The sequence below is a fragment of the Pristis pectinata genome, chromosome 9 (assembly GCF_009764475.1).
Source record: "Pristis pectinata isolate sPriPec2 chromosome 9, sPriPec2.1.pri, whole genome shotgun sequence".
Lineage (NCBI taxonomy): Eukaryota > Metazoa > Chordata > Chondrichthyes > Rhinopristiformes > Pristidae > Pristis > Pristis pectinata.
Genome location: NC_067413.1, coordinates 98,039,167 through 98,065,008, shown reverse-complemented (window position 1 = coordinate 98,065,008; position 25,842 = coordinate 98,039,167). Strand labels below are relative to the sequence as shown.

The 25,842-nt window shown below is 40.6% G+C and overlaps 1 protein-coding gene across 2 annotated transcripts in view; it reads left to right on the top strand.

Annotated features, from left to right (window-relative positions):
- Positions 1-25,842, top strand: part of LOC127574184 (upstream-binding protein 1-like) — a 78,630-nt gene that overhangs the window by 41,378 nt on the left and 11,410 nt on the right. For both annotated transcript variants that reach the window (XM_052022972.1, XM_052022971.1), the window contains 4 exons: positions 5,145-5,242; positions 5,433-5,487; positions 20,540-20,633; positions 21,199-21,289. In XM_052022972.1, coding sequence (XP_051878932.1) covers positions 5,145-5,242; positions 5,433-5,487; positions 20,540-20,633; positions 21,199-21,289 — 338 coding nt within the window. The remainder of the gene's footprint in view (positions 1-5,144; positions 5,243-5,432; positions 5,488-20,539; positions 20,634-21,198; positions 21,290-25,842) is intronic.

Genomic DNA, 25,842 nt, shown 5'->3' with positions numbered 1-25,842 from the left:
AAGATTTTGGAAATACTCTTGGAGGGATGCTTGTTAATTTGGGAAGTATTTGTGTAATTTGTTCCATATTCTCTTTTCATTGAGAATTTAAAACTTGCTTGACTGCAAACTCCAGGTTTGAAATCATTTTTGACACAAAGCATTATTTTAAGTATCTACAATTAACATTTTTGGTCTGTTTGCAAAGTTCTTTTAGAAGCTCACGGTTTTAGATGTGGGATATGTTAGCTTGATATTTATTCCACAAGTTACACCTGCGGGCAATAAACTCAGATGCCAATGTAGGAAATTAAATTGAACAGAGTTTGTGCCAGAGTTTGAGCCAACAGCAGTAGTTTTCACTGTTTCACAAAATTCCTGTCTTGCGTGTGACTCTAGTCTCTCTCGATAGATGGCTGATTCCTGAAGTTCTTGAGGTAACAAGTAATGGGTAGTAGAAATATTGTCACTTTCCAGGTCGCTCCCTGGCTTGCAGTCATCACACGTGAAGGGAATTTTTTTAAAAAAGTAGAAGCATGTGTGTTCCAGCCTGAGGTAGTTGGGAAACCTAACAATGTTCGTGTCACACTATTCAAAGTCAAACCTTTTTGCAGAGTTTTCAGAACTTGGAACAGAACTTCAAAATAATACTGCTTAAAGGACAAAAGGTGTCTGGTATTTTTTTAGGAATTAAGTTCACATTTGGTTTCCTTTAAGCATGCAGAAGCTTGAACGTACTTGTGGTTTCTCAAAATTAAATAAATGTCTACTTCAGAACACCGAGTCAGAGGAATGTGCAACTGGAGCTCATTGTTTGCAGGGCAGTCTGCCACTAGGCTTGCTCCTGTATCCTAAGCAGTTTTGCTCAGATTTGCTAAAATTATCAGCTGATAAGACAGCAGACAGCAAGGAAATGAAAGGCTAATTGATACCTGAGCGAACAAGGCAATCCAGCAACCCAACAGGACAACAGCAGTTCAGGAAGGTGACTTACAACCAACTTTTCAGAGGCAATTCGGAATGGGCAATAACTGTGGCCTTACTGGTGACTGAAAATTAGTATTTAAAGAAAAGCCCTGAGATGGAGAGTGCATTAAAGGGGATAAATTTAATCCCAATTCGACAAAAAAGAGAGACAGGAGAGAAGAGGGACAAAAGAGAAAGTAAAAACATTTCCCATTTCCTACAGAAATTCACAGTTGAAGGAATGAGATTTCACATATAATTAATTTTTGATGCAAGAGTAATCAATTGATAGTCTTTAACACTTACTGTGTAAAGGTACGTTTGCTTGTGATGACATTTTCTTTGAGTTTAATTAGCAAGTTTGCAAAAAAGAGACAAAGCATTAGTTTTCATAAAGGTAATGGGAAAGTGATGTAATTTAAATGGCACCTTATGATGTTTGCACTTAACTGTGCAGTTGCTCCTTGGCCTCAGTTTACCTAGAAATGAAGTCAAGTGTCATTAGTCTTCCTGTTATTTTGCAAACATGTTCTGGCCCAGTGGTTCAAATTTGGCTGGTGTTGGCCTTCATTGTGCACTAAATTAATTTTCTAGCACTCTGCAGCCTGAAGTTTCACCCTGAAAATGTGAAACTGGACAGTTGGGTACCTGAAATTTTAAGGTCAAGAAAAGAAATGGGTTCACTGGTGGAGTGAAGAATTGTAATCAATGCAGATTAGAAAGACAAATGAGAATGAAAACTTAAATTGTAGAAAGACACAGAGGAAAAATATTTTAAAATTTCAAACATTACTGTGAACTGATATAGTTCAAATTCTGGCCATAGTTAATTGGCATTGCATTTAAAAGCAGGTCATTAAAAAGATACTTGAGCTCCTTTCTTAAAAAAAAGGTTATCTTGTGGGAGATAAAGAAATCAAGTTGTTAATTGGGAGACTGAAAGCAAGGCAAATGATTGAGCAGAGTAAAGTGATCAAACAATGGTGATTTATGACCCATGACTTAGAATCGCTTGTGGAATTGCATGTCCTGTCGGGCTGGGAGCCTAAGTTGAACAGCTTTGGCCATTTCTCAGGTCCGTTTTAAATGGTTGTTGGAAGTACAATTGCTTGAGCATACTTCATTTTAATTGGTGTTCCGGAGGCCTAATTGAGAGAATTCCAGGCAAGTTAATATCGATATAGAAAATGAATTTTGAGTTCCCCATAGCTATCCTTTTTAAGCTGCATTATCTTAGCTTTCAACTTCTGATTTAATGTGGAACCAAAAACAAATGACAAATCTGCACAAAATCAAACGTACCATAATTGAAGAGACAATTCCTCATTATGCCATTATCATAATAAAGCACTGACGGTCCTTGTTGGGTTATAAACTCATAGAGTTATACAACACAGAAATTGGCCCTTTGGCCCACCGTATCCATGCTGACTTTTTTGCCTAGCTGCACCAATCCCCTTTGCCGGAATTAGTTCTATGTTCTTCTCTGCCTTACCCATTTAAGTGCCTGTCTTAATATCTCTTAAACATAGTGATTGTATCTGACTCCACCACCTCCCTGGCATCAAGTTCCAGATAGAGTTTAAAATGAATGATATTTGTAGCTAACAATGTCCTCAGCACTTCAGCCAGATAATCTTTAGCTCAGGATTGCTTTGTTTTTCACATAACACTGGGAGGAAAAAAGAGTCTGGAGATGTAAGACTGCAGGTGCTGGAATCTGGAGCAAAAGCAAAAAACAAATTGCTGGAGGAACTTAGTGGGTCAAGCAGCATCTGTGGAAGCAAAGGGATAATCGACGTTTCGGGTCAAGACTCTGCATTGGGACTGAGCGTATAGAGGGGACATAGCCAGTATAAAGAGGGAGGTTTAAGGCAAGGGCTAGCAGGCGGTAGGTGGAATCAGCTAAGGAGGGAGATGATGGACAGATGGATCCAGGTGGGGCAGTGGGAGGGGTGGAGGTAGAGATGGAGGCTGGATGGTGATAAGTGGAGACACAAGAGGATGTAGATGCTGGAATCTGATAAGTGGAACCAGATAAGGGAAGGATGAAGGACAAGTAGAACCAGTTGGGAAGGGAATAGCAGAACCAGAAGGTATGGGATGTGTAGGTGATAGACAGATGGAACCAGGTGGCAAAGGGCGGAAGGGGTAGTGGGGTGGACCAGAGGGAAAGAAAGGAGCACAGGGCATGTGGATTACCTGAAGCTGGAAACTTTAATGTTGATACCATTGGGTTGTAGACTAACCAAGCAGAATATGAGCTGCTCTTTTATTCTTTTAGGCAGTGGGGGCCAGGGAATTGGAAGTTGTCAAAATGTTGAAGGGCATGAGAGGTGTCTTGGATGTAGGTGGGAAGGGAACTGGACAAGGGGAGATGGAATAGAGTTGAGGTATGAGGAGAAAAGTCTGGTTGGGATCTGCTGTATCTGTAAAGATGCTTTCATTTGCTTTGTGGAGTAGCTTTCCTGTTTGTGGGATTAGGGAATTGTGTTGGGAAGAAAATGGACCATATAAGGGAAAAGGAAGAAAAGAAATCTGCTCCAATCATTTTGAAATTGTTTTCTTTAGCTGAATTGGATGGAGCCTATAGTGACCATTGAAAATTTGCTTTATAGAATGATACAGTTTGTTCTGGCTAAGATATAACGTGTTGCAGAGAAATTGCTTTGAAGAATATCGTGGTGTGTGCAGCATTTTATGTTCTTCAGAAGAGACGTTGCTCCTCTGTTCAACAGAGATCTTGGGTGGTAGTTTTCTCTCCTTGGTGGTTGAATGTTCATGTCCCATTCCAGGACTTTGCATGTTGTCATGCCTGACACTATAATGCCATAATCAATGAAGTATTGTATTTTGAGTCACCAGTTTAAAATCTCATCCATGTAGGTCAATGTGAAAAGGTTCCATGGCAGTGTTTGGAGAACAGCAGGGAATTTTCCCTCATTTCTTGGCTATTGCGTCATCTTTCAACCAGTATGAACAAAAAGAAATTGACTGTTAAATCTCATTTGTTGTCTGCAATTCCTGTATGCCTAATTGACTCATGTATATCTCTGTGGTATTGACTGTAACTGAAAAGTAATTCACTGAATTTTGCAGTGGTTTGTCTTATTGGGAACATCATGGGGTACCAAATAAATGCAGACTTGTTTTTTATGAAAGTATACATTAAATACCCAAGCTTTTGAAATGATCCATCTTATTGATTTCTGCTTTAAGTTTTCTGTTCATTAAGGCAAAATTCATGAATGCTGCAAAATTTCTGTTTGAATTCCCAAGTTAAATACAGGGGATTGGAGCATTTGCTTTGTTCTGGCAATTTCCCTTAATCACAACATCGGAACAGTTGTCCTTTACCAATCATTTGGATGTGAGCATTTCTATATTGTGACATTGATGGAAATATCCAAATTCACTTCAAAAAGGGGTCATGAAAATGAAAGGCAGCATGCTAATCCTGGGGCAGCCTGCGTCATTATTTTTTTCTGTTTTGGGAAGCTGAAAGAATGGTTATGTATCCTAATAATAATTGCGTGGCTAGCTGTTGGTACAGTTTAACTGATCTTATAATATTGCCAATCATTTGTCTCTAATATTGGGTTAAAATCATTTTGCCTTGAACATCCATATTTTTGTTCACAGTTGGGTAAATTCTCACTTTGGCAATTTGCTTTCAACTATCTGCAGAAATTGAGGAACATAAATGATACTTGATTAAAATAATAGCTTAACTAGGAATTGAATGTTCACTGTTTCAGTCCTGTGCTGTGGGATCTATGCTAAATGATGCAAAAATCATATTGTTTGGATACTAAATTGTAGTGTTTTCATTGCCTCAGTTTGTTTGAAGGAAGATACTGCGATTGAAATTAAGATAATGCAGCCAGACCATTGTGGGCATTTTGTATATATATTCTTCGTTTGCAGCATTTTGTTTGTGTTGTGCATGAATAGTTTGGAATCTGCCAAGTTCATTTTGTTTTTGTATGTCATGCAGTAGCAATTCTTCATGTTATCTACCAAAACGGGGGATTTGATCTATTCATTTAGCTATCCTCAGCAATTTATCATTTGCATTTGGAAATATGTTCAATTATCAATTCTTTCCTCTCACGCACAATACATCAATTAATTCATCTGTCCCCAGTTTTATTAAGAATTTCAAGTCCTAATCTCTTTTTTTTCTCTTGATGCTACAGTGCTCCCCTTGGCCAGATAATGCATATGTGAACAGCAGCCCTTCAACCACTCCAGCATTTGCACCAGGACAAGTTGGTGCTTACAGTGTTCCTGACAGGTACAGTGATTCCAATAGAATTTAATATTGTTGCATTAAGACTTAATCTAAATATTAGTCCTGCTTTGCTTAACACATCAAAACGCCCATTAAAAACCTGGGCAGTACAGATATTTAATATTAAGATCTTTTTCCTTCTTAAAAATGTGTGAATTTGGAACTGCATCTCATAATTGCTGTTGTTTTGCAGTAACTCCTCTTCACCGAATCATCAAGGAGAAGGGACACCACAGTTTGCAGTGGAGGTATGTGACTCCCCACAGCAGTAAAGATAGAAGATTACTTCTGGTGGGCAATGGACAGTTTACCTTTATCAAAAAGTAAATATTAATTTTGGTTATGGAAACTATATCTTGTCTGATTTTTAAAACATTAAGTTCACAGCATGAAAAAAATGTGTCCATTGAATGTGGGATAAGACCTGTGGTCTTTTAGTCTGAACTGGCTTAGTTACAATTGGGAAAAACTGCTTCCATTTCTGTCTTACCATTCTGCCACCCAGGACTGCTTTTATTTGTGCAGCTTCCTGCAAAAAAAAAGCCTGAGGGTAAAAACTGTTCGACTGGGAATATAAAGTGCTATCATATAGAAACTGTTAAGTAGCTATTAGACTTTTAAAGATTTATTCTGTGTATGTGTGAAAAGTATTTAATCTGCTGATAATTATTTAAAATTTTTGGTTGAGCAGACATCCCAAATAAAATATTGAGGGTACTGTACTTCTGTTCTCAATTAGAGATGGGATCTCTTTAAAGAGTAGATCTACATTTGTTAAAACGCATCGGCAAATGTATATCAGGGTTCGAGCATACTTCCAGTGTTGTTTACTTAAGCGGGTGGATGAGATGTTTCGGCTTGCAATAGATGCAAAAGTATCTACAGTGTGACTGCGTTGTGCAAAATTCTGAATCATATCACAGAATAAGTGTTCCTGTAATGCCATAGAATGGTAATTTTGTGTATTAAGTCTGCTTTTCTTTTAAAAAATGAATTGGTTTGCTTGGATTAAACTGGTTTGATTCGGCAGAAAGTTTCCAATTAATCAATATTTGGAGATAGATAGGGTGTTTACAGAATAACATGTTCAAAGGCTTAGAAAAAACATACCAAATAATGGCCCTTCTGTGTAAAGCAGGTAGTGGGCAATATTACTTTGGATTTGTGCATTATGCAATAAGGTGGAGGCTGAGGGGTGATCTGTTGGAAGTGTATAGAATTATGAGGGGCATAGATAGGGTGGACAAGCAATATCTTTTTCCCATTATTGAGCAATCCAATACCAGAGGGCATGCATTTAAGGTGAGAGGGGGTAGGATTAGAACAGGCGTCAGGGGCACATTTTTTTACTCAGAGTGGTGGATGCCTGGAATGCGTTGCCTGATAGGGCGGTGGAGGCAAATTCATTGGGGGCTTTTAAGAGCAGCTTGGGTGGGCACATGAATGAGAAGGAAATGGAGGGATATGGGATTTCTGCAAGTAGAAGGGATTAGCTATGTTGGCACAACATTGTGGGCCAAAGGGCCTGTTTTGTGCTGCACTGTTCTATGTTCAATTGCACAATATTACTTAATATGATGTGATGTTTTAAGACCACAGCTATATGGTAAATATGCTTTTAAAAAAATGTTGAAAGTGGAGAGAGGAAAGGGTAACATTTCAGTTTGTAATAGTCCAGATGAAGGGTCTCAACCCAAAACATCAACTATCCATTTCCCTCCAAAAATGCTGCCTGACCTGCAGAGTTCCTCCAGTGCTTTTTGTGGTGCTCAGCATTCCAGATCAATGACCTCCAATCCCATTGACCATCAGTTTTTTTTTTCCTTTTTTCATTGTTGTTGCTTAAAAAGGGAAAGAAAAGCTGGTTCTTGAACATTTTTTTCCTACAGGTACTGACTGATTTGAGTATTTTCAACATTTTCTGTTGTGTTTAAGGTTTCCAGTGCCTGTAGTACTTCTGCTTTTCAATGGGAATGTATTTTTAGCCTTCAGTTGACGATGAAAATGCACACATATTTTTCATTGTATTGTTGCAGAAGGTTAATTTTATTGACTCCTAGTAAAGAAAATGCTTTAAAGCAAAAAAAGTTCTAAATGTTGAAAATCTGAAATATAAAAATAACTGAAGCTGTTTGAAATATTCAACAGGTCAGGCAGCATTTGTGGAGAAATGAACCAGTAATATTTTGGATAAATGGCCTTCAATTAGAATAATGAGGCCAAGAGCAATGGAAATCCCTAAAGAAAACTCTTGGTTGCTTTAGGTTGAAGTCAAATTTACTAAATATATTGGCAGGCTTGGTAAAATTATACTTACACTATTCCATCAACTATCCTTTTATTAATTGCTAGCCTCCTTCCTTTTCTATGGGAACCAGAACTGTGCATGGTATTCAAGTGTCGTTCTGTTTAATATAAAAACAAATGTTGGAAACGCTTAACGGTTTAGGCAGCATCTGTGGAAAGAGAAATAGAACTGGGAAGTAAGGCTAAACTGATCCAGTATCTCCAGTGGATCAATGGATGACTCTTAAGTAGAAATGGACAGTTCTCATAGAGGTGAAAAGTGAAGCTCCCAAATTTCTCGAATTTGATAGAGTCTGGAAGGCTGTAGCATGCCCAGGCAGAAGCTGTTCCTAAAGTTTACAATGACCTTGTTTTAACAGTGCCAGAAGCCAGAAGAGTGGAAGTGAGATGGGGGAATTAAAATGGCAGCCAACAGGGAGCACTGAGTTGCTCCTGGAACTGAATGCAGAGCTGTGTAAAGCAGTCACCCAAACTGTATTTGCTCTCTCCAGTCCAGAGAAGACCACATTGTGAACACTGAATGCAATACACTAGATCAGGAGAAATGCAAGTGAATCGCTGCTTCACCTGGCAGGGAAAAGATGAAAGAATGGGTGTTGAATCTGCTGTGGTTACATGGGGAAAGTCATGCCATAAGATGGGGGGTGATTGGTGGGGACAGAAGTGTGGAGCTGGGGAAAGTAAAAGAACAGTTCCTTGGAAATGCTTAAAGGGAAGTAGAAGATGTATCTTGTAGGGTGGAAGATGAACATCAGGGGACAGGGGAATTCTGTCTTTGCTTGGTCCAGGAGGAGAGGAGATGGGAACAGAGGTGCAGGAATACACAAGGCACAGATAAGGACTCTGTCGACTATGGTTGAGGGAAGTCTTGGTTCAGAAAAAAGGAAGACGTCTTAGAGGCAATTGTGTGGAAAGTCTTGTCAGCAGAACACGGTAGTGTAGTGGTTAGCGTAGCGCTATTACAGCACCAGCGACCTGCGTTCAATTCCACCGTTGTCTGTAAGGAGTTTGTATGTTCTGGGTTTCCTCCGGGTGCTCCCATTTCCTCCTGCATTCCAAAGGCATACAGGTTAGGAGCTGTGGGCATGCTACGTTGGCGCTGGAAGAGTGGCAACGCTTGTGGGTTGCCCCCAGCACATCCTCAGTAACACAAAAAGACACACATTTCACAGTGTTTCGATGTACATTTGACTAATAAATAAATAAATACCATAAATAAATAAAATTATGGAAATGGAGGATCTGCATGAATTGAATGGAGTTGTTAAAGGAGACAGGTATAGCACAGCCCAAGATAGCTGTGGGAGTCCGTTGGCTTGTTATAGATGCAACTAGCGTATCTCCTGAGATGAAGATAGAGATCCAGAAAGAAAAGGGAAAAGCCAAATGAACCCATGTGATGGTGAAAGCAGAGTTTTAAGTTGTAGAGAAGGTGGGGAAGGATGGATAGGACAAATGGAGTATCTCTCATAGGGTGAGGGCAGGCTTGTCAAGGGGATAAGTTGTCAAGGTTATCAGATACATCATTCACTGGGCTTATAGTTACAGAAATTTTAAATTATGAATTTCCAGCAACTGTAGTTTTTTCATTTGTCATTATGTTTAATGTGACTTTCATGTTGACACTCGGGCAGGAGCCATTATTCTTGTTTTAGGTGGCTTTGTTTAAGCTGCATCATTAGTTTTAGTATTTTACTTATTTGTAAACATCAAGTTCCTTGAACTTGTACCCTCTACACTTTTCCAAGTAGTATGAGAGTTCCTTTTCTTTCCTGGAAAGTTGTAGTATCCACACATTTTAGCTGTTGATGTTCTTTTATAATTAAATGACCATTGTGCAAGATTGACTTCAATAGATTTATGAAATCTGTTTTGTTGCCGTGTACCTTTTTGTTTGAACTGTATCATATGATGTTATCCACAAATTTAAATAGCTGTTCTGAATCCTAAGCCATTACTTAGCTTTTGTTAGTCTTGATTTGGCCTATTCTGTTGTCTACAGGGCCAGCTGGCTGTCATATTCTGTTACTTGTTCTGACGTCACACAAACGGGTCTTGATTTTGAATCATATTCTATGAGAGGCATGTTGAAAATCCATCCATTTTTTTCTCGATATATTTTTGAGATCTGGGTGCAATTGGCAAGACCAGTTTTTGTTGTTTATCCCTAATTGCTGTTGAGAAGGTGGTAGTGAGCTGCTGCCTTGAACCACTAGAATCATTCTTATGCAGGTACTCCCACACTGACGCTGAATAAGGAACTGATTCCAACCTAGCAGTGATGAAGGACTGGCAGCATATTTCCAGGTCAATATGGTATGTGACTTCAAGAGTTGTCTATTGCACTTGTGATAGTTATCTCAGGTTTGGGAGGTGCTGTTGAAGTAGCCTAGGCAAATAACTGCCATGCATTTTGTAGATAGTACACTTTGTGGAGGGAGTGAGTGTTTGGGGTGCCAATCAAATGGGCTGCTTTGTCATGGATTGTTTTGACCTTGAGTTTTGGGAGCTACACTAATCCAGGCAATTGAAGAGTATTCCATCACACTTCTACTATGTGGTTTGTAAATGATGCATAGGCTTTAGGGTGTCAGGACGTGAGACACTCACCACAGGATATCCACCTCTGACCTGCTCTTGTAACTGTGATATTTATGTGGCTGGTCCAATTGAATTTCTGGTTGATGGTTGCAATGTCAAAGTAGGTAGTTAAACTTTTTTTATAGTAGATGGTCATTGCCAGTATTTTTGTGATGCAAACGTTGCTTGCCACTTGCCAGCCCATGCTTGGTTGTGGTCTAGGTCTTGCTGCACGCAGGCACAGGCTGCTTCATTTACTGAGCAGTTGGAAATGGAATTGAGCAAGTGAATATGCCTACTTGGAGGTTATTGATGAAGCAGCTGAAGGTGATTGGGCCTAGGTCAGTGCTCTGAGGAATGCCTGCAGTGATGAGCTGGGATAATTGACATCCGGCAATCACAAACAACTTCCTTTTCTATTACTCCACCACTCAAGGAATGTTTTTCCCTTTGATGTCTTTTGACTTCAGTTTTACCATTACTGTTGTCTGTATTCCTGTTAGTACTTCAAAAAAGGTTGATTGTATGACCTTTCCTCTTGAAATCTATATTGACTAGTGTTTGATTTGCAAATTTTTGCTGTGTTACTGTTGGCTCTTTTGGGGCTCCTTGGTTTCCTTAAGGGTTGATAAGGTGGTGCAGAAAGCATTGGCATGCTTGCCTTCATAGTTTGGGCTATAGAATATAAAACTTGGTATGTTATGTTGCACCTTTACAAAACACTGTTCTAGACTGCCCTTGGATATTGTGTGGAGTTCAGGTCACCACGCAATGGGAAAGATCTGATTGCACTGGAGAGAGAGCAGAAAGGTTTAACAAGATGTTGCCTGGATTGGAGGATTTTAAAGGGGAGAGATTGGATATGCTGGGTTTGCTTTCCCTGGAATGAAGGAGGCTGAGGGGTGACCTGATAGAGATATACAATTGATAGCCATAGAAAGGTAGATGGAATCTCATTCCCATGGTAAGAGTATTAAAAACAAGAGGGCATTGGATTAAGGTTAGAAGGAGTTTAAAAGAGGAATTGAGGGGAAAGTTCCTTTGCAAGTGGGTGATCTGGAACTCACTGCCAGAGGAGGTGTTGGAGTCAGATACAATCACTCCATTTAAGAGTCATTTAAACATTTGCATAAATAGGCAATGTATAGAAGGATACGGGCCTAATGTGGGCAAATATGATTAGTGTAATTGGGCAAAAAGGGTGGCATGGATGTAGTGGGCCGAAGGGACTTTTTCTATGCTGTACAACTCCATGACCTACTCTTTATTTAGAAGCCACTGTGGTGCAAATCAACTCTGTGCCCAAAGTATTTCCCCTAGATGTGGTTCACACGTTATGTTGGGGAAAGGTGTTATAGAAAGAATGGAAAAACGGATTCAAGTGTAGAATTGGACTTAATGGCATGGGCCCCTGAGTTTGACAATTCAGGAAAAAATGAGTTAATTGTGGCAAGATTTGAAAAAAATGAGAAGAGAGTGATGGATCTCCTCAAGGTGCTAACATGTTGAAGTCTGGCTATGGTTGGTTTAAATGTTTCAGGAGCATGCAAATCTGCATGACATTCATCTTGAGGAAGGCAGTAATTGCAGATACCATGGTGGCAGAGACTGGTCCCAAGGAGCTGAAGTGAAAAATGAAGGAAGATGGCTACTCTGCTGAATGAGTGTTTAATGTAGATGGATGGGGCTGTTTTGGAAGAGCCTGCCTTTATATACCTTCAGGTCAAGGGAAGAGGGAACTGCTCCAGGCTTTCCCAATAGAAGTTTTAATAATGGAGACACGAGAGACTGCAGATGTTGGAATTTGGAGCAGAAAACAAATAAAAACAGCCCCCTGTGTTCTTTTCTCTCCTAGTTCTTCCCTCCCCACCTGGTTCCATCTCCCTACAGCCCACGTACTACACCTTCTCGTTCTCCTATCCTGTCCTCCAACATGTTCTGTCTGCACATCATCCTTCACTTTTCTGGTTCCACTTATTGCCTCCCTTACTTGCCTACCAGCATCTGCTGTCTCATGTGTTTCCACTTATCACCTTCTAGCCTCTCTCTCTATCTCCCCTCTCCTAATCCAGCTCCATCTGCCTCCCTTTTTCTCCTTGTTTCTACCTATCACCCACCAGCCATTATCTCCTGGCACCACCCCTCCATCTTCCCATCATTTCCCTTCTCACCTGGTTCCATCTGTTGCCTGCCAGGCCCTCCTCACCTGTCCCTCTCACTTCTTTATACTGGCTATCTCCCACTCGCAATCCCAATGCAGGGTCTTGACACAAAACATCGCCTATCCCTTTGCTTCACAAATTCTCCTTGATCCACTGAGTTCCTCCAGCAGTTTTTTTTTAATCAAATGGAAATGGATTTCTGTTAATAATACCTTTTAAGCCCAGTTCATCAGCCAGAGGAACTGTTACAGGAAGTACCCCCATCATCAATTCCAAACCATCAAGCTTGGATATGCCACATGATTGATTACCAGTACCCACTCTCCCTCACACCTCTTCACCATCAACTGGACAGGCAAAACCGTACAAATTGGGTGCAGGGGCCTGCTCTGCAGTTCAATAAAGTTACAGCTGATCTCATTGTAGCCTCAATTCTGCATTCCTGCCTTGTGGTACCATCTTGCTTATCTATCTCACTCTGTTGTAAAAAATATTCAAAGACTGTACTTCCACTGCCTTTAATGAAAAGGATTCCAGGGACTTGTGACCTTCAGAAAATTGTGCCTCATCCCTGCCTTGCTTGGGCAACTCCACTATTTTTGGGCAGTGACCCCTTAGTTCTACATTCTTCTGCAAGAGGAAGAATCCCCTCCATATCCATGCAGTAAAGAATCCTCAGGCGCTGGTACATTTCACTTGGTGAGGACCTTAAATGGGTACACCATTAATGTTTTTATTGAGTTGTTAATAATATTGCCTTTAAGTTTTATTATTTCAGATTTTTATTTGCGTATATGTTTTAGTTGTTTTGCTCAACTTTCTTGAGCTCTAGAACATAACCAGAAATTTTACATTTAAACTAATGAGATTAGCCTATCTGATTTACAGATTTTCACTTGAATTTGTGTTTTCCAAGAGTGCAACTCTTTTGTAAATCGAGAAATCCCTGTACTCCTGTACTTTAATGTTCCATTGTGTTTCTAAAATAAGATATCATTCCAGAAGCCTGTTGGCTAAAGGGCTATAGTTTTTCTCATGGAAATTGCTGAGCCTTGTTCATGAATTTTGAATGAGGGCAGGGGAGAATAACTGTTTGAAGTACGGCATTCTAGATTAAATAATTGGGTAAATCTTAATTAACAACTTCTTTATCAATTGGAACCTAATTGGGTGGATGGAGTTTCAGATGGATTAGATAGTGGATGGACTAAATGTAATTGCTCTGTTTTATATTCATTTTTAAAAAATCATGTGGTTGTAATTGTTAATTGTATAAAGGGACAATATTAGTATTAGTATTCCAGTCCTGGAAACAAATTTAAATCTTGCTGAAACTAGTAGATTGCTGTAAAAGCCCGCCTGGTTCGAAATCTGTTTTGAACTGCACTGCCATCCTTTTCCAGAGCAACGTAATTGCTCTGGAAAACTGCCCTCCTGAAATGGCCTAACAAGCCATTCAGTTCTATTTACTAACTATGTTAATGACTTGGAGGAGGGGATAAAGCATAAGGTATCCAGGTTTGTTGTTGACACAGAAGTAGATGGGAGGGCATCCCCTAAGGTTGGGTGAGACTAGAACTAGAGGACATCGGTTAGGGTGAAAGGCGAAATATACAAGGGGAAATGTCTTCACTCAGAGGGTGGTGCAAGTGTGGAGCTAGCTGCCAGTGGAAGTGATAGATGTGGGTTCAATTGTAACAGTTAAGAGATGTTTGGATAGATACATGGATGGGAGGGGTTTGGAGGGATATGGTCTGGGTGCAGGTAGATGGGACTAGGCAGAAGATCAGGTTAGCATGGACTAGAGGGACCGAAGGGCCTGTTTTGGTGCTGTAGCACTCTGTCTCTATGGCGTAATGCAGTGAGCATATTAGCACTCTACAGCACTTATGGATAAGCTGAATGCATGGGCAAAACCTCAGCAAATGGAGTTTAAGTGGAAGGCCATGCACTTTGGTAGGAGGAATTGGAAGACAGATTGATATCTAAGTGGAGAAGAGAGACTGCAATTAAGTAGAATATGGAGGGATCTAGTTGTGCGTGAAACAGGTAGATGCAGCAAATAAACAAGAAGGCAAATTGCATATTGGCCCTTATTGCAAGGGGGTGGCAGTTTTATAAAAAAACTCTTGTTCAAATTGTGCAGGTGTTGGTGAGGTGGTATCTGGAGTACTTTTGGTTTTTGTCCCCTTTATTTAACAACGGTTATGCTGTCCAGAAGAATGCTGATCAGAATATGGGAGTAAGATATCATGGAAATGGGTTGAAGGGATAGGATCTTAGAAGAGTGAAGTGGCAGAGCAGGTGTAAAATATTGATTTAAGGAATTCATTACTGCGGTAATGAGGGAAGATATCCTCAAAGGCTCTTCAAATAAGACCATATGGGTCAAGCTTAGGAACAAAAAAAGGGCCATCACTATGCTGGGGGTGTACTACAGGCCTCCTAACAGTCAGCAATAGATAGAGGTGGAATTTTTAAAGTGTGTTCTGAAGAACTTTTTGGGTTGGTAGATAGTCCTACTAGAAAAGGCATAGTGGTGGACCTGATCTTGGGGAATGCATCTGAGCAAGTGGTTGAATTATCAGTGGGAGTGCATTTTTGGTGATAGTGATCATACCTCTAAGTATCAAGGTAGTTATGGAAAGAGATAAGGACCTGGCAAAAGTGGACTGTGCCCAGCTGCTTGCAGGTAGGTCCTGATATGAGAGATGGAAGTCATTCAGTAGTGAAGTGAGAGTTCAGGGTCAACATGTTACCATAAATCTGGAAGTTACGGACAGCAAATCCAACGAGCCCTGGATATCAAGGGATAAAGAAACTTATTGAGAACTGAAGAACAGAGCAAGCCCTTAAGGAGTATAGAAAATGCAGGGTGGCACCTTTTAAACAAAAAAATAGGAGAGCAGAGGGACACGAAAAATCACTAATGGACAAGAATAAGGAAAATCCTAAAGCGTTTTCTACGTTATTTTAGGAGCAAGAGGGTAATCGGGGAAAGTCTAGGGCCTATTTGGGACCAAAATGACAATTTGTGCTTGAGATATCTAAAATGAATATGCTTCATTTTATATTGACTAATGAAGAGGACATTGTAGTTGGAGAATTTGAGGAGGGGTACAGTGAAATTCTAGAACATTTTATCATTGAAAAGTAGGAGATATTAGATGTCTTAGTGGCTTGGAGGGAAAATCCCCAGGGGTGCTGAAATGTGCTCTGGGCTGCTACAAGAGGCAAGGGAGAAGAGGAGCAGCAAACAAACTGCTGGAGGAACTCAGCAGGTCAGGCAGGGTCTGTAGAGAGAAATGGACAGTCGACATTTCGGATCAAAACCCTTCATCTGGACTGAAAGCGTAGTGGGGAGCTGGCCAGTGTAAGGAGATGAGAAGAAGGGATGGGGCAAGAACTGGCATGTGATGTGGATCCAGGTGAGGAGCGATGATTGGCAAATGGAGGAGGGAAGAGTGGAAGTAATGACAGAGGTTGGGAGGTGATAGGTGGAGCGTCCTTGCAAGAGACAGGATGGGAGGAGGTGTAGTCTAGGTAGCTCTAGGAGTCAGTGGATTTGTAGTAAATATCAGTGGATAGTTTGTCTCCTGAGAATGAGATGGAGGTCAAGAAAGGGGTGAGAGGTGTCAGAAATGGTCCAAGTGAATTTGAGGGCAGGGTGGAAGTTAGTAGCGAAGTTGATGAAATTGACGAGTTCCACATGGGTGCAGGAGGCAGTGTAGTGGAGAAAGAGTTGGGGAGTGGTGCTGGAGTAGGTTTGGAACATGGACTGCTCCATGTGGCCAAAGAAAAGGCAAGCCCAAAATGTCAACTGTCCATTTCCCTCCACAGATGCTACCTGACTCACTGAGTTCCTCCAGCAGTTTGTTTTTCCTCCAGATTCCAGAATCTGCAGTCTCACCCTGACAGATTTTTAAATCTCTGCTGGCCACAGGTGACGTGCCAAATACTGAAAGACAGCAACTGTGATGCCTAGATTCAATTCCGGCAGCAGAGATAAGCCAGGTAATTACAGGTTGATGAGTGTTACATCAGTGTTACGGAAATTATTGGGAAAAAATCTGAGTGGCAGGAGTAATCTGCATTTGAGAGGGCAGTGATTAATCAAGGATAGTTCTCAGGGTTTTCTTAAGGGGAAATCCAGTTTAACCAATTTAATTAAATTTTCTGAAGAGTTAACAAAATGTATTGATGAGGTTAGTATGGCTGATGTTGTCTACATGACTTTATTAAGGCCTTTGATAAAGTCCAACGTGGAAGGCTAGTCCAAAGGATTAGAGCCCATGGGATCCAAGGAAGATTGACAAAGTGTATCCAAAATTAGCTTGGTAATACGAGGCAGTGTGTGATGTTGGAGGGTTATTTTTGTGATTGGAATCCTGTAAGCAGTGAGTAATAAGGATAAGGTGTACACAATGGTAGAGCCCTAGGAAGTATTGAGGAATAGAGGAACTTAAGTGTACAGTTCAGTGAAGATCATTATCAGATTTATTATCACTGACTTATATGATGTGAAATTTGTTGTTTTGCGATAGCAGTGCAGTGCAAACACATAAAATTACTATAAATTACAAAAATAAATAGTGCAAAATAAAAGGAATAATGAGGTAGTGTTCGTGAGTTCATGGACCATTCAGAAATCTGATGGCAGAGGGGAAGAAGCTGTTCCTGAACCATTGAGTGTGGGTCTTCAGGCTCCTGTACCTCCTCCCTGATGGTAGTAACAACAAGAGGGCATGTCCCGGCTGGCAGCAGGTCCAAAATGTGGTGAAGAAAGCGTGAAGGATACTTGCCTTTGTGAGCTGGAGAAGGGAGGTTATGGTCCAATTTTATAAAACTTTGGTCAGGTCGTAGCTGGAGTACTGTGCACAGTTCTGGTTTCCACACTGGAGGAAGAACACTTTTACCTGGAAGATGGTTGGAATCTTGAATACAATACAGTGCATGCGGGTATACTTGCAACATTTAAGAAGTATATAGATGAGCGCTTGAATTGCCTAGTTATAGAAAGCTATGAACCACATAAATGCTTATTTGATGGTCAGCATGGACATGGTGGGCCAAAGGACCTTTTTCTATGCTGTATGACTAAGAGGTTCACTAGGGTACTACCTGGAATGAGAGGGTCATGCTATCACAAATGGCTAAAATAAATTAGACTTGCATTCTTTTGAGTTCAGAAGAATGAGGGGTGCTTCTATTAAGATTGTAAGGCATTGTCACAGGTAGATGTTGAAATATCTCCATTAGTGGGAGAGTATAGAATGAGGGGACATAGTTACAAGACATGGGGACAGTCATTTATAACTGAGAGGCAAAGGAATTTTTCTTGCAGAAGGTGCATCTGGAATTCTTGCCTCTATAAGCCTCTGAGCTGAAGTTTAGTGAAGTTATTTAAAGAGGATGTAGATACATTTTTGAAACTTCGGCGAATTGAGGGCTATGGGGCACTGACACAGCAGATGAAAGGCGGTCTGAGGCAGGTCAACCATGATCATATTGAAGGCGGGAAAGCTTCAGGGGCCCCTACCCTTGCTATTTTCGTGTGTGTGTAGTTAGGAATAGACAGATAAATATTAGCCTTGCCAGTGGTCTCCACAACCTGTGAAGGTCTTTAAAAAAAAATCAACTATGAAGCTGTCTGATTAACAATCCCAACTAGTTTAGTAATATCATTTGTGGAAGAAAATTGGTCGTTCTTACCCACTCTGGACTATATTATTATATTGTGGTTGTCCATCAACTGCTGTTCAAAATGGCGCAGCAAGGTACTTCAGTACCAAAAATACGGCACACCTTCCCAAAGGCATCTAGGGATGCATCATCAATACTGCCTTTTCAAGTGCTGACTCATTCTGAGAATGAAAAATAGTTTTCCTCAATTACATTGTATTTGCATGAATGCCATGTTCTAAATATTGCGATGATTCACTGTAAACTGTTCCTTGGCACCCTTCCTGGCTTCTGAGATTGAACCAGCAAGTTCGCAACCAAAGTTTAAAGTTTGATCTGAGGATGAATTATCATGTGGTCTTATATCCATGTCGGTAAAACTGCTTGTTTCCACATTTAAAATCACCTGATTCTGCCTTTGCACCTACTCTGTTGTGGCTGAAAGACTTAGCCCTGCCTTTGTTAGCTCCAGATTGGTTATTCCTCACCTTTCCTCCAAAAATCATGCCTCTATGCTGACTTGGAGTAAGCCTCCTTCACCTATCACCTATTTGGTCACTAACCTTCCTTGGCTCTTGGTTGGACAACGGCTCATATTTATTTAACAATAAAAATATCCTTGCTTTTAATTTTCTCTATGGCCTTGCTCCTCCCTAGCTCTATAATTTCATCTAGTCCTGGAACCCAAGACATGTCGTGTAATTCTAGCCACTTGAGGACTCCTAATTATAATTACTCAAACTTTAGGCTGTATCTTCACATGTCAAGGCCATGAACTTTGAAATTCCGTTCCTAAATCAGTCTGCTCTCTATCCCTTTTTCCTGTTCCAGGATGGTCCGTAAAATCTTCTTGACTAAAACTTTGGTTATTTGTCATGATAACATTAGCTATGAATCAGATTTTAATTAGGACTTAACAAAACAACCCAAACAACACTTTATGTTCTGGATAGTTTTTATATCTTTATTGTTTTATTGATTAACTGATAAACATCATATTTTGCATTATTTTGTACCCTGCAAAATTCAGATTCCAATGTGCTCTAAATTGGTTAGCTTTGCAAAACTGTGAATTTGCCGACCTGTGCTTTGCATAATTTTTGCATTGCAAATCTTGAAGTAGTAAAATTAATTAGTAGGAAGAACAGTACCTTTTTTTTAACACAACACAAATGTTTCTTCAAATGCTCTAATGTGCTGATGAGTGCAAATCTTACGACCAACTGATTGCATCATCAAAGTTCATGATTCTTTAAGCAGATATTTTGTTAAGTTCTGATTAAGATGAGCAAAATTTGAATAGCATTTATTTGAGAATAAACTGCTCATATGAAGATCTTGCAAATACCACCACTTCAAAGTAAAATGGTTGTCATGTAATATATAGCTCTCACTTTTCTGGATAAAACATGACCTGAAATGGTTACAAGTATGATGTGATAGCCCTCGAAGGTTTCGTTTTTTTTTTGTTTTAAGAGGTACCAGAAATTCTAAACAAATAGGACCAATTAAATTGAAAAAAACAACAAAATGCTGGAAGAACTCAGCAGGCCAGGCAGCATCTGTGGAGAAAAACAGACGGTCAGTGTTTCGGGTCAGGACCCTTGTTCAGGACTGAAGATAGGAAAAGGGGACGCCCAATATATGGGGGAAAGCAGACCAGTGATAGGTGGATAAAAGAGGGGAGGTGGGGTGGGCACAAGGTGGTGATAGGTAGATGCAGGTAAGAGACAGTGATGGGCAGGTGCGGGGGAGGAGGGGAGAGCAGATCCACCGGGGGATGGGTCAAAGGGATGGAGGGAGAAAAAAAAGGAATAGGTGAGGAGAAAAAAGAAAGAGGCTAGGAAAGGGAAGAAAGGAAGAGGCATGGTGGGGGTAGGGTTTGGTTTACTTAAAGTGGGAGAAATTGGTGTTCATGCCGTTAGGCTGTAAGGTCCCAAGGTGGAAAATGAGGTGCTGTTCTTCCAGTTTGCGTTTGGACTTCTGGCAGTGGAGGAGGCCGAGGACTCCTCTCCTCCCCTCCCTCCATGGGGCACCTGCCTCCATACCTGTGACCCATCCCCTGGTGGATCTGCTCTCCCCATTTCCCTTGCACCTGCCTATCACTATCTCTTACCTGCATCTACCTATCACCACCTTGTACCCACCCCACCTACCCTCCTTTGTCCACCTATCACTGCTCTGCTCCCCCCCCCCCCCAAATATATTGGGCTTCCCCTTTTCATATCTTCTGTCCTGAAGAAGGGTCCTGACCCAAAACATTGACTGTTTTTCTCCATGGATGCTGCCTGGCCTGCTGAGTTCCTCCAACATCTTGTTTTTTTCACCTAGATTCCAGCATCTGCAGTCCTTTGTTTCTCTGGGACTATTTAATAAATAAATCTGGGAGGAACATTTTTAATAGATGCTATAATCCAGCACCTAAGTAATTTGCTCTATACATTGGTTGGGCTTGTGGCAGGAATGACTTAATGCTACAGCAAAATATTTGGAGCCCTGATTGAAATGAATAAAATGTCACCCTTTGTGCATAACTTCTTTCTCTCCCCCCCCCCCCCCCCCCCCCCAGCAACTCTGTCCAGCAGCAACAATACAGGAGGCCCAGCAATGGTTGCACAAGAATAGATTCTCAACGTACGCAAGATTATTTTCAAACTTCTCAGGTACTGTTTGCTGATCTTTGCATTCCAAGAAAACTGTAGTTAGCCAGTATGAAGTGATGCTAACTGTTATAAATATGTGAAATAGGATGTTGTGGCACTTCTGGAACCATACAGGATGCAGAATTGAGTTTCTGTTCTTCACTCCAGCTTTGGAAATGCTGAATGAATATCTATTTCTCCTAGTGGGAGTTGTGGGTTGAATGGGAGTAATTTAAAAAAAAAGCCCTACCTGAATTTTAACATTGAATTGCCAGTGATCAGTTTGCCTCAGCTGTCGTAGACGGGACTTTGATCTGAAGAGAAAGGTGGTAGTAAAAAAAATTGACATCAGAATTCCAATAAATGGCACAATTAACATCTCCACTTTGAGAAGGTAGTAGAAGGTAGTTGCTTAATATGTCACACGTAAATATCTGTAGTGCCAATCCTGTTGTATGACCAAATTACCAAAAACTAACAAGAAAATCCAAAGTAAATTGTTCACATCTAAGTCAAAACATTGAAATAATTCTTAGACTGTGTTAAGATCCCATAATTTGTGTGTCACTAATAATTCTTTTCACAGGTTCAGATTTATTAAAGTTGACTCGAGATGATCTTGTCCAGATCTGTGGCTCAGCTGATGGGATTAGATTGTTCAATGCACTTAAAGCAAGGTAACTTTTCAGAAACCAATTAAAATCCTTTGTTTAAATAGAAGATGGCAAAATTTGTTTATCTCGAGTTTGATTTCTAACATCAGTGTAAATGGAAATGCCCACGTTGTTAGTTAGTTACATTAATGGTTTTGAAATCAGTGCATCTTACTTACAGTATGCACTGATTTCAAAATCATATTTTTGGTCTTAAGCTACAGATTTTATATCAGATCCTATGTGTAAGATCCTGCAGCTGTTATTGTGGAGGTGAAATGACTGCAGCCATGTTAACCTCACCTTTTTTAGGTGTGCCTGGCAGTTTCCTGAAATCAAGTATGGAACAATTTGTCAAGTGGTCCCACAGCTGTCATGGTGCTGTTCTGAAAAATACTGAAAAAGTAGATAACTCTTCAAACTGTTCAATGCACTGGTCCTTAAAAAAAAACTACTGAAAAATGATGGAATGTTTTACAAATTTGTGGTATGTAGAGGAGGAAGATTAGCTCTCCCAACTCTGTTAATGTGGGCCCTGCCAAACTGCTGTCCCTTGCATTAGAAAAAAGCAACATTTCAAAAGTACTTCATAGGCTGTAGAGTGATTAAGATGATGGGTTATCAAAATTGAGGGACAAAGTTTTCTTGGTGATGGAAATACATGGCATAGGAGGCCATTGTGTTCGTCCCAGTCAAAAATCGACTCGAGGTTAATCCCACTTGCCCACTTTTGGCCAGTAGAAGGAAGAACAAGGGTTGCAATGTAAAGGAACATTGGATGTTGAGAGAAGTGGTGAATTTAGTCAAGAAGAAACAGGAAGCATATGTAAGGTGTAGGAAGCTAAAATCAAACAGAGCCCTTGAAGATTATAAAGAAGCTACAAAAGAACTCAAGAAGAGAATTAGGAGAGCCAGAAGGGGCCATGGAAAGTCCTTGGCAAATAGGATTAAAGAGAATGCTGAGGCATTCTATACATTCATCAAGAGCAAGAGGATAACTAGGGAGAGAATAGGACCACTTGAGGATAAAGGTGGGAACATGTGCTTGGAGTCGGAGGATGTGGGCCAGGTCCTAAATAAGTACTTTGCAGCAGTATATACCAAGGAGAAGTACATGGAGGATAATGAGATCTGTGCGGAGTGTGCTAATATGCCAGGGCATTTTGAGATTAAGAAGGAGGTAGTGTTGTGTCTCTTAAAGAACATTAAGGTGGATAAGTCCCCGGGGCCTGATGGGAAATACCCCAGGTTATTGAGAGAGGCAAGAAATGAGATTGCTGGGGGTTTGACCAAGATCTTCATATCTTCTCTAGCCACAGGTGAGGTCCCAGAGGACTGGCAAGTAGCTAATGTCGTTCCATTATTCAAGGTGGGAAATAGGGATAATCCTGGAAACCATAGACCAGTGAGTCTCACGTCAGTGATAGGGAAGCTATTGGAGAGGATTCTTAGAGATAGGATTTTTGGGCATTTGGAAAATCATAGCCTAATTAGGGGCAGTCAACATAGCTTTGTGCAGGGCAAGTCGTGTCTTACTAATGAGTTTTTCGAGGAGGTGTCAAAGGTGATTGATGAGGGTACAGCTATGGATGTTGTCTACATTGATTTTAGTAAGACATTTGACAAGTCCCTCATGGAAGGCTCATGCAGAAGATTAAGATCCATAGCATCTTTTGTGACCTGGCTGTTTGGATTCAGAATTGGCTTGCCTGTAGAAGATAGGGTAGTGGTCGATGGGACTTGTGCTGGTTGGAGGTCTGCAACTAATGGTGTTCCGTAGGGATCCTTACTGGCACCTCTGGTGTTTTCAATATATATAAATGACCTGCATGAAAACGTAGATGGATGGGTTAGTAAGTTTGCAGACAATACAAAGATTGGTGGTGGTGTGGTTAGTGTAGAAGGTTGCCAAAGGATACAGCAGGATATAGATCAGTTGCAGATATGGGTGGAGAAATGGCAGATGGAGTTTAATCTGGGCGAATGTGAGGTGTTGCACTTAGGGAGATCAAATGTAAAGAGAGAGTACACTGTTAATGGCAAGACCCTTAACAGTGTTGATGAGCAGAGGGACCTTGGGATCCAAGTCCATAGCTCCCTGAATGTGGATGCACAGGTTGATAGGGTGGTAATGATGGTGTATGCATGCTTGCCTTTATTAGTCGAGGCATTGAGTTCAAGAGTCAAGAAGATATGTTGCAGCTTTATAAAACTCTGGTTAGGCCGCATCTGCAGTATTGCATTCAGTTCTGGTCGCCCCATTAGAGGAAGGATGTGGAGGCTTTGGAGAGGATTCAGAAGAGGTTTACCAGGACGCTGCCTGGATTAGAGGACATGTGATATCAGGAGAGGTTAGACAGACTTGGATTGTTTTATCTGAAGTGGTGGAGCCTGAGGGGTGACCTGATGAAGGTTTATAAGATTATGAGAGGCATAGAGTAGACAGTTGGTATCTTTCTCCCAGTGTCAAAATGTCTAATACCAGAGGGCATGCATTTAAGGTGAGAAGGGTAAGTTCAAAGCAGATGTGCGGGGCTAGTTTTTTTTTTACACAGAGTGGTGGGTGCCTGGAATGCGCTGCCAGGAGTGGTGGTGGAGGCCGATACGATAGAGGCATTTAAGAGGTTCTTAGATAGGCATATGAATGTGCAGAGAATGGAGGGATATGGACATTGTGTAGGCAGAAGGGAGTAGTTTAGTTAGGCACTTAATTACCAGTTTAATTAGTTCGACACAACATCGTGGGCCAAAGGGCCTGCTCCTGTGCTGTGCTGTTCTATGTTCATAGTCCTGGAAATGGAAGTGAATCTTTACTGTGTACCTGTCTGGAACTCATAATTTTATGCTCATTTAAATCTCTCTTCTATTTCCTTACTAAAATAAAAACCCAGCCAAGACCCTGTCCTCATAGCTACAATATAGTTCTAAATTCCCTCAGCACCCTCTCTATTCTATAACATTCTTTTGTATGGTATGGTGATCAGAACTGTACTCTAGCTTATGGCCTATTTAATATTCTACTTGATCTCTTGTATTCTGAGCCTTGGCCAACAAAGAGAAGGATCCTATAAACTGTTTTAAGCACCTTAACTGCCTATTCAATTATCTTCAGAGATTCATGAATGTGCCTTACAAGATCTCTGTGTTTGTCCATTCTTAGTATCAAACCATTTGTGTATTCCCTTGCTTGTTTCCCCTCTCCATATGACGATAGACTGACTGCCCTGTAGTTGATTGGCTTATTCTAATGGTACCACATTGGTTACCATCCAGTGTCAACACTGTGCCTGTTGCCAAGGAGCATTGGAAAATGATGGTCAGAACCTTCACTGTTTTCTGTTTTTTTTTAAGAGCATGATGCACATTTTATCTAGGTTTGCCACTCTCTTGCCATTCTGTATTTCCATTGTAATTTCACTTTTAAAAGTAGAGATCCTTTAGCGTATCTTTCTCCTACGTTTATCATTTTCAATTCTTAATGTTCTTCCTCTTGTCAATGCCTTCATCATCTCTCTTCTAAGATCAGATCAACCTTAATCTTTATCGAATGGTGAAACAAACTTGTTGGCATATGTAGCCTGCTCCTGTTTGTTTCTTATGTTCCATGAAGACAATTCATAACTTGACACATCTTCTACCTCCATGTTCAGGCTTCTGTTTTAGTCTCTAAAAGGACCTACATTTTCTGATCTTCCTCTTTATTTTAGCCAATAATTCTTTATGTGCCCTCTTTTCCTTCAGTATCTCTACTGTAATTCCACTCTACATCTTCTATGCATTGCTTTCATGCTTTTGAGTTCTTGGTATTTGTTATAAGCTTCCCTTTTTTGCTTTATCCTGAGCTATATGTTCTTTACCATCTGTTTGAGCCTATAATTGGGAGTTCCCCACTTTTAATAAATGCACATTTGTTCTGAAACTTGAGCTCTCCTTGAATGTCTCCCAGTGCCCTGATTTACCTTCAAGAGGCTGTTTCCTATCTATTTTTGCTAAGTATCTTGGCTTACTGACATTAGCCATGCCCCACCTTGAATTCCTACTCTTGATGGTTGTCCTTTTTCATAATTATGCCAAATCTGTTTGAGTTAGGAATGCTGTCTCCAAATGCCCTCCCACTGGTACTTCTATTATGTTTGCTAATTTTTCCTTTGCAATGAGGGGGCCCATAATACATTCCTGTTAATGTAATTTACCCCAATTTTTTCCCCTCATCTTAACCAACATGATCCCTTCTGTCCACCTTTCCTCCACCTTTCTTCCTCCATCTCAGTTCTCCACGTTGGTGCTTGTCATTGCAAATGAGAAACTAGATGCTTAATGAGGATCCCAGTTTCTTCTGTCTTTGATCTCCATTTGATCCCCATTGGAAGCAATCTTTCATTTATCCATCAATAGGGTTTGATAATTTCACTCACCAATTTTCTATCCACTCTTTTGACTCATTTCACATGATGTTGCAAATGGTCCTCAGGACACTGTGGGCCTAGCTTCTTCAAGGCCTCACCTCACCTGAAACACCCAGCTCAGTTTCTTCCTCCCTTCCTGCTTCTACCCAAAGCATTGTCTTGTTCTCCATT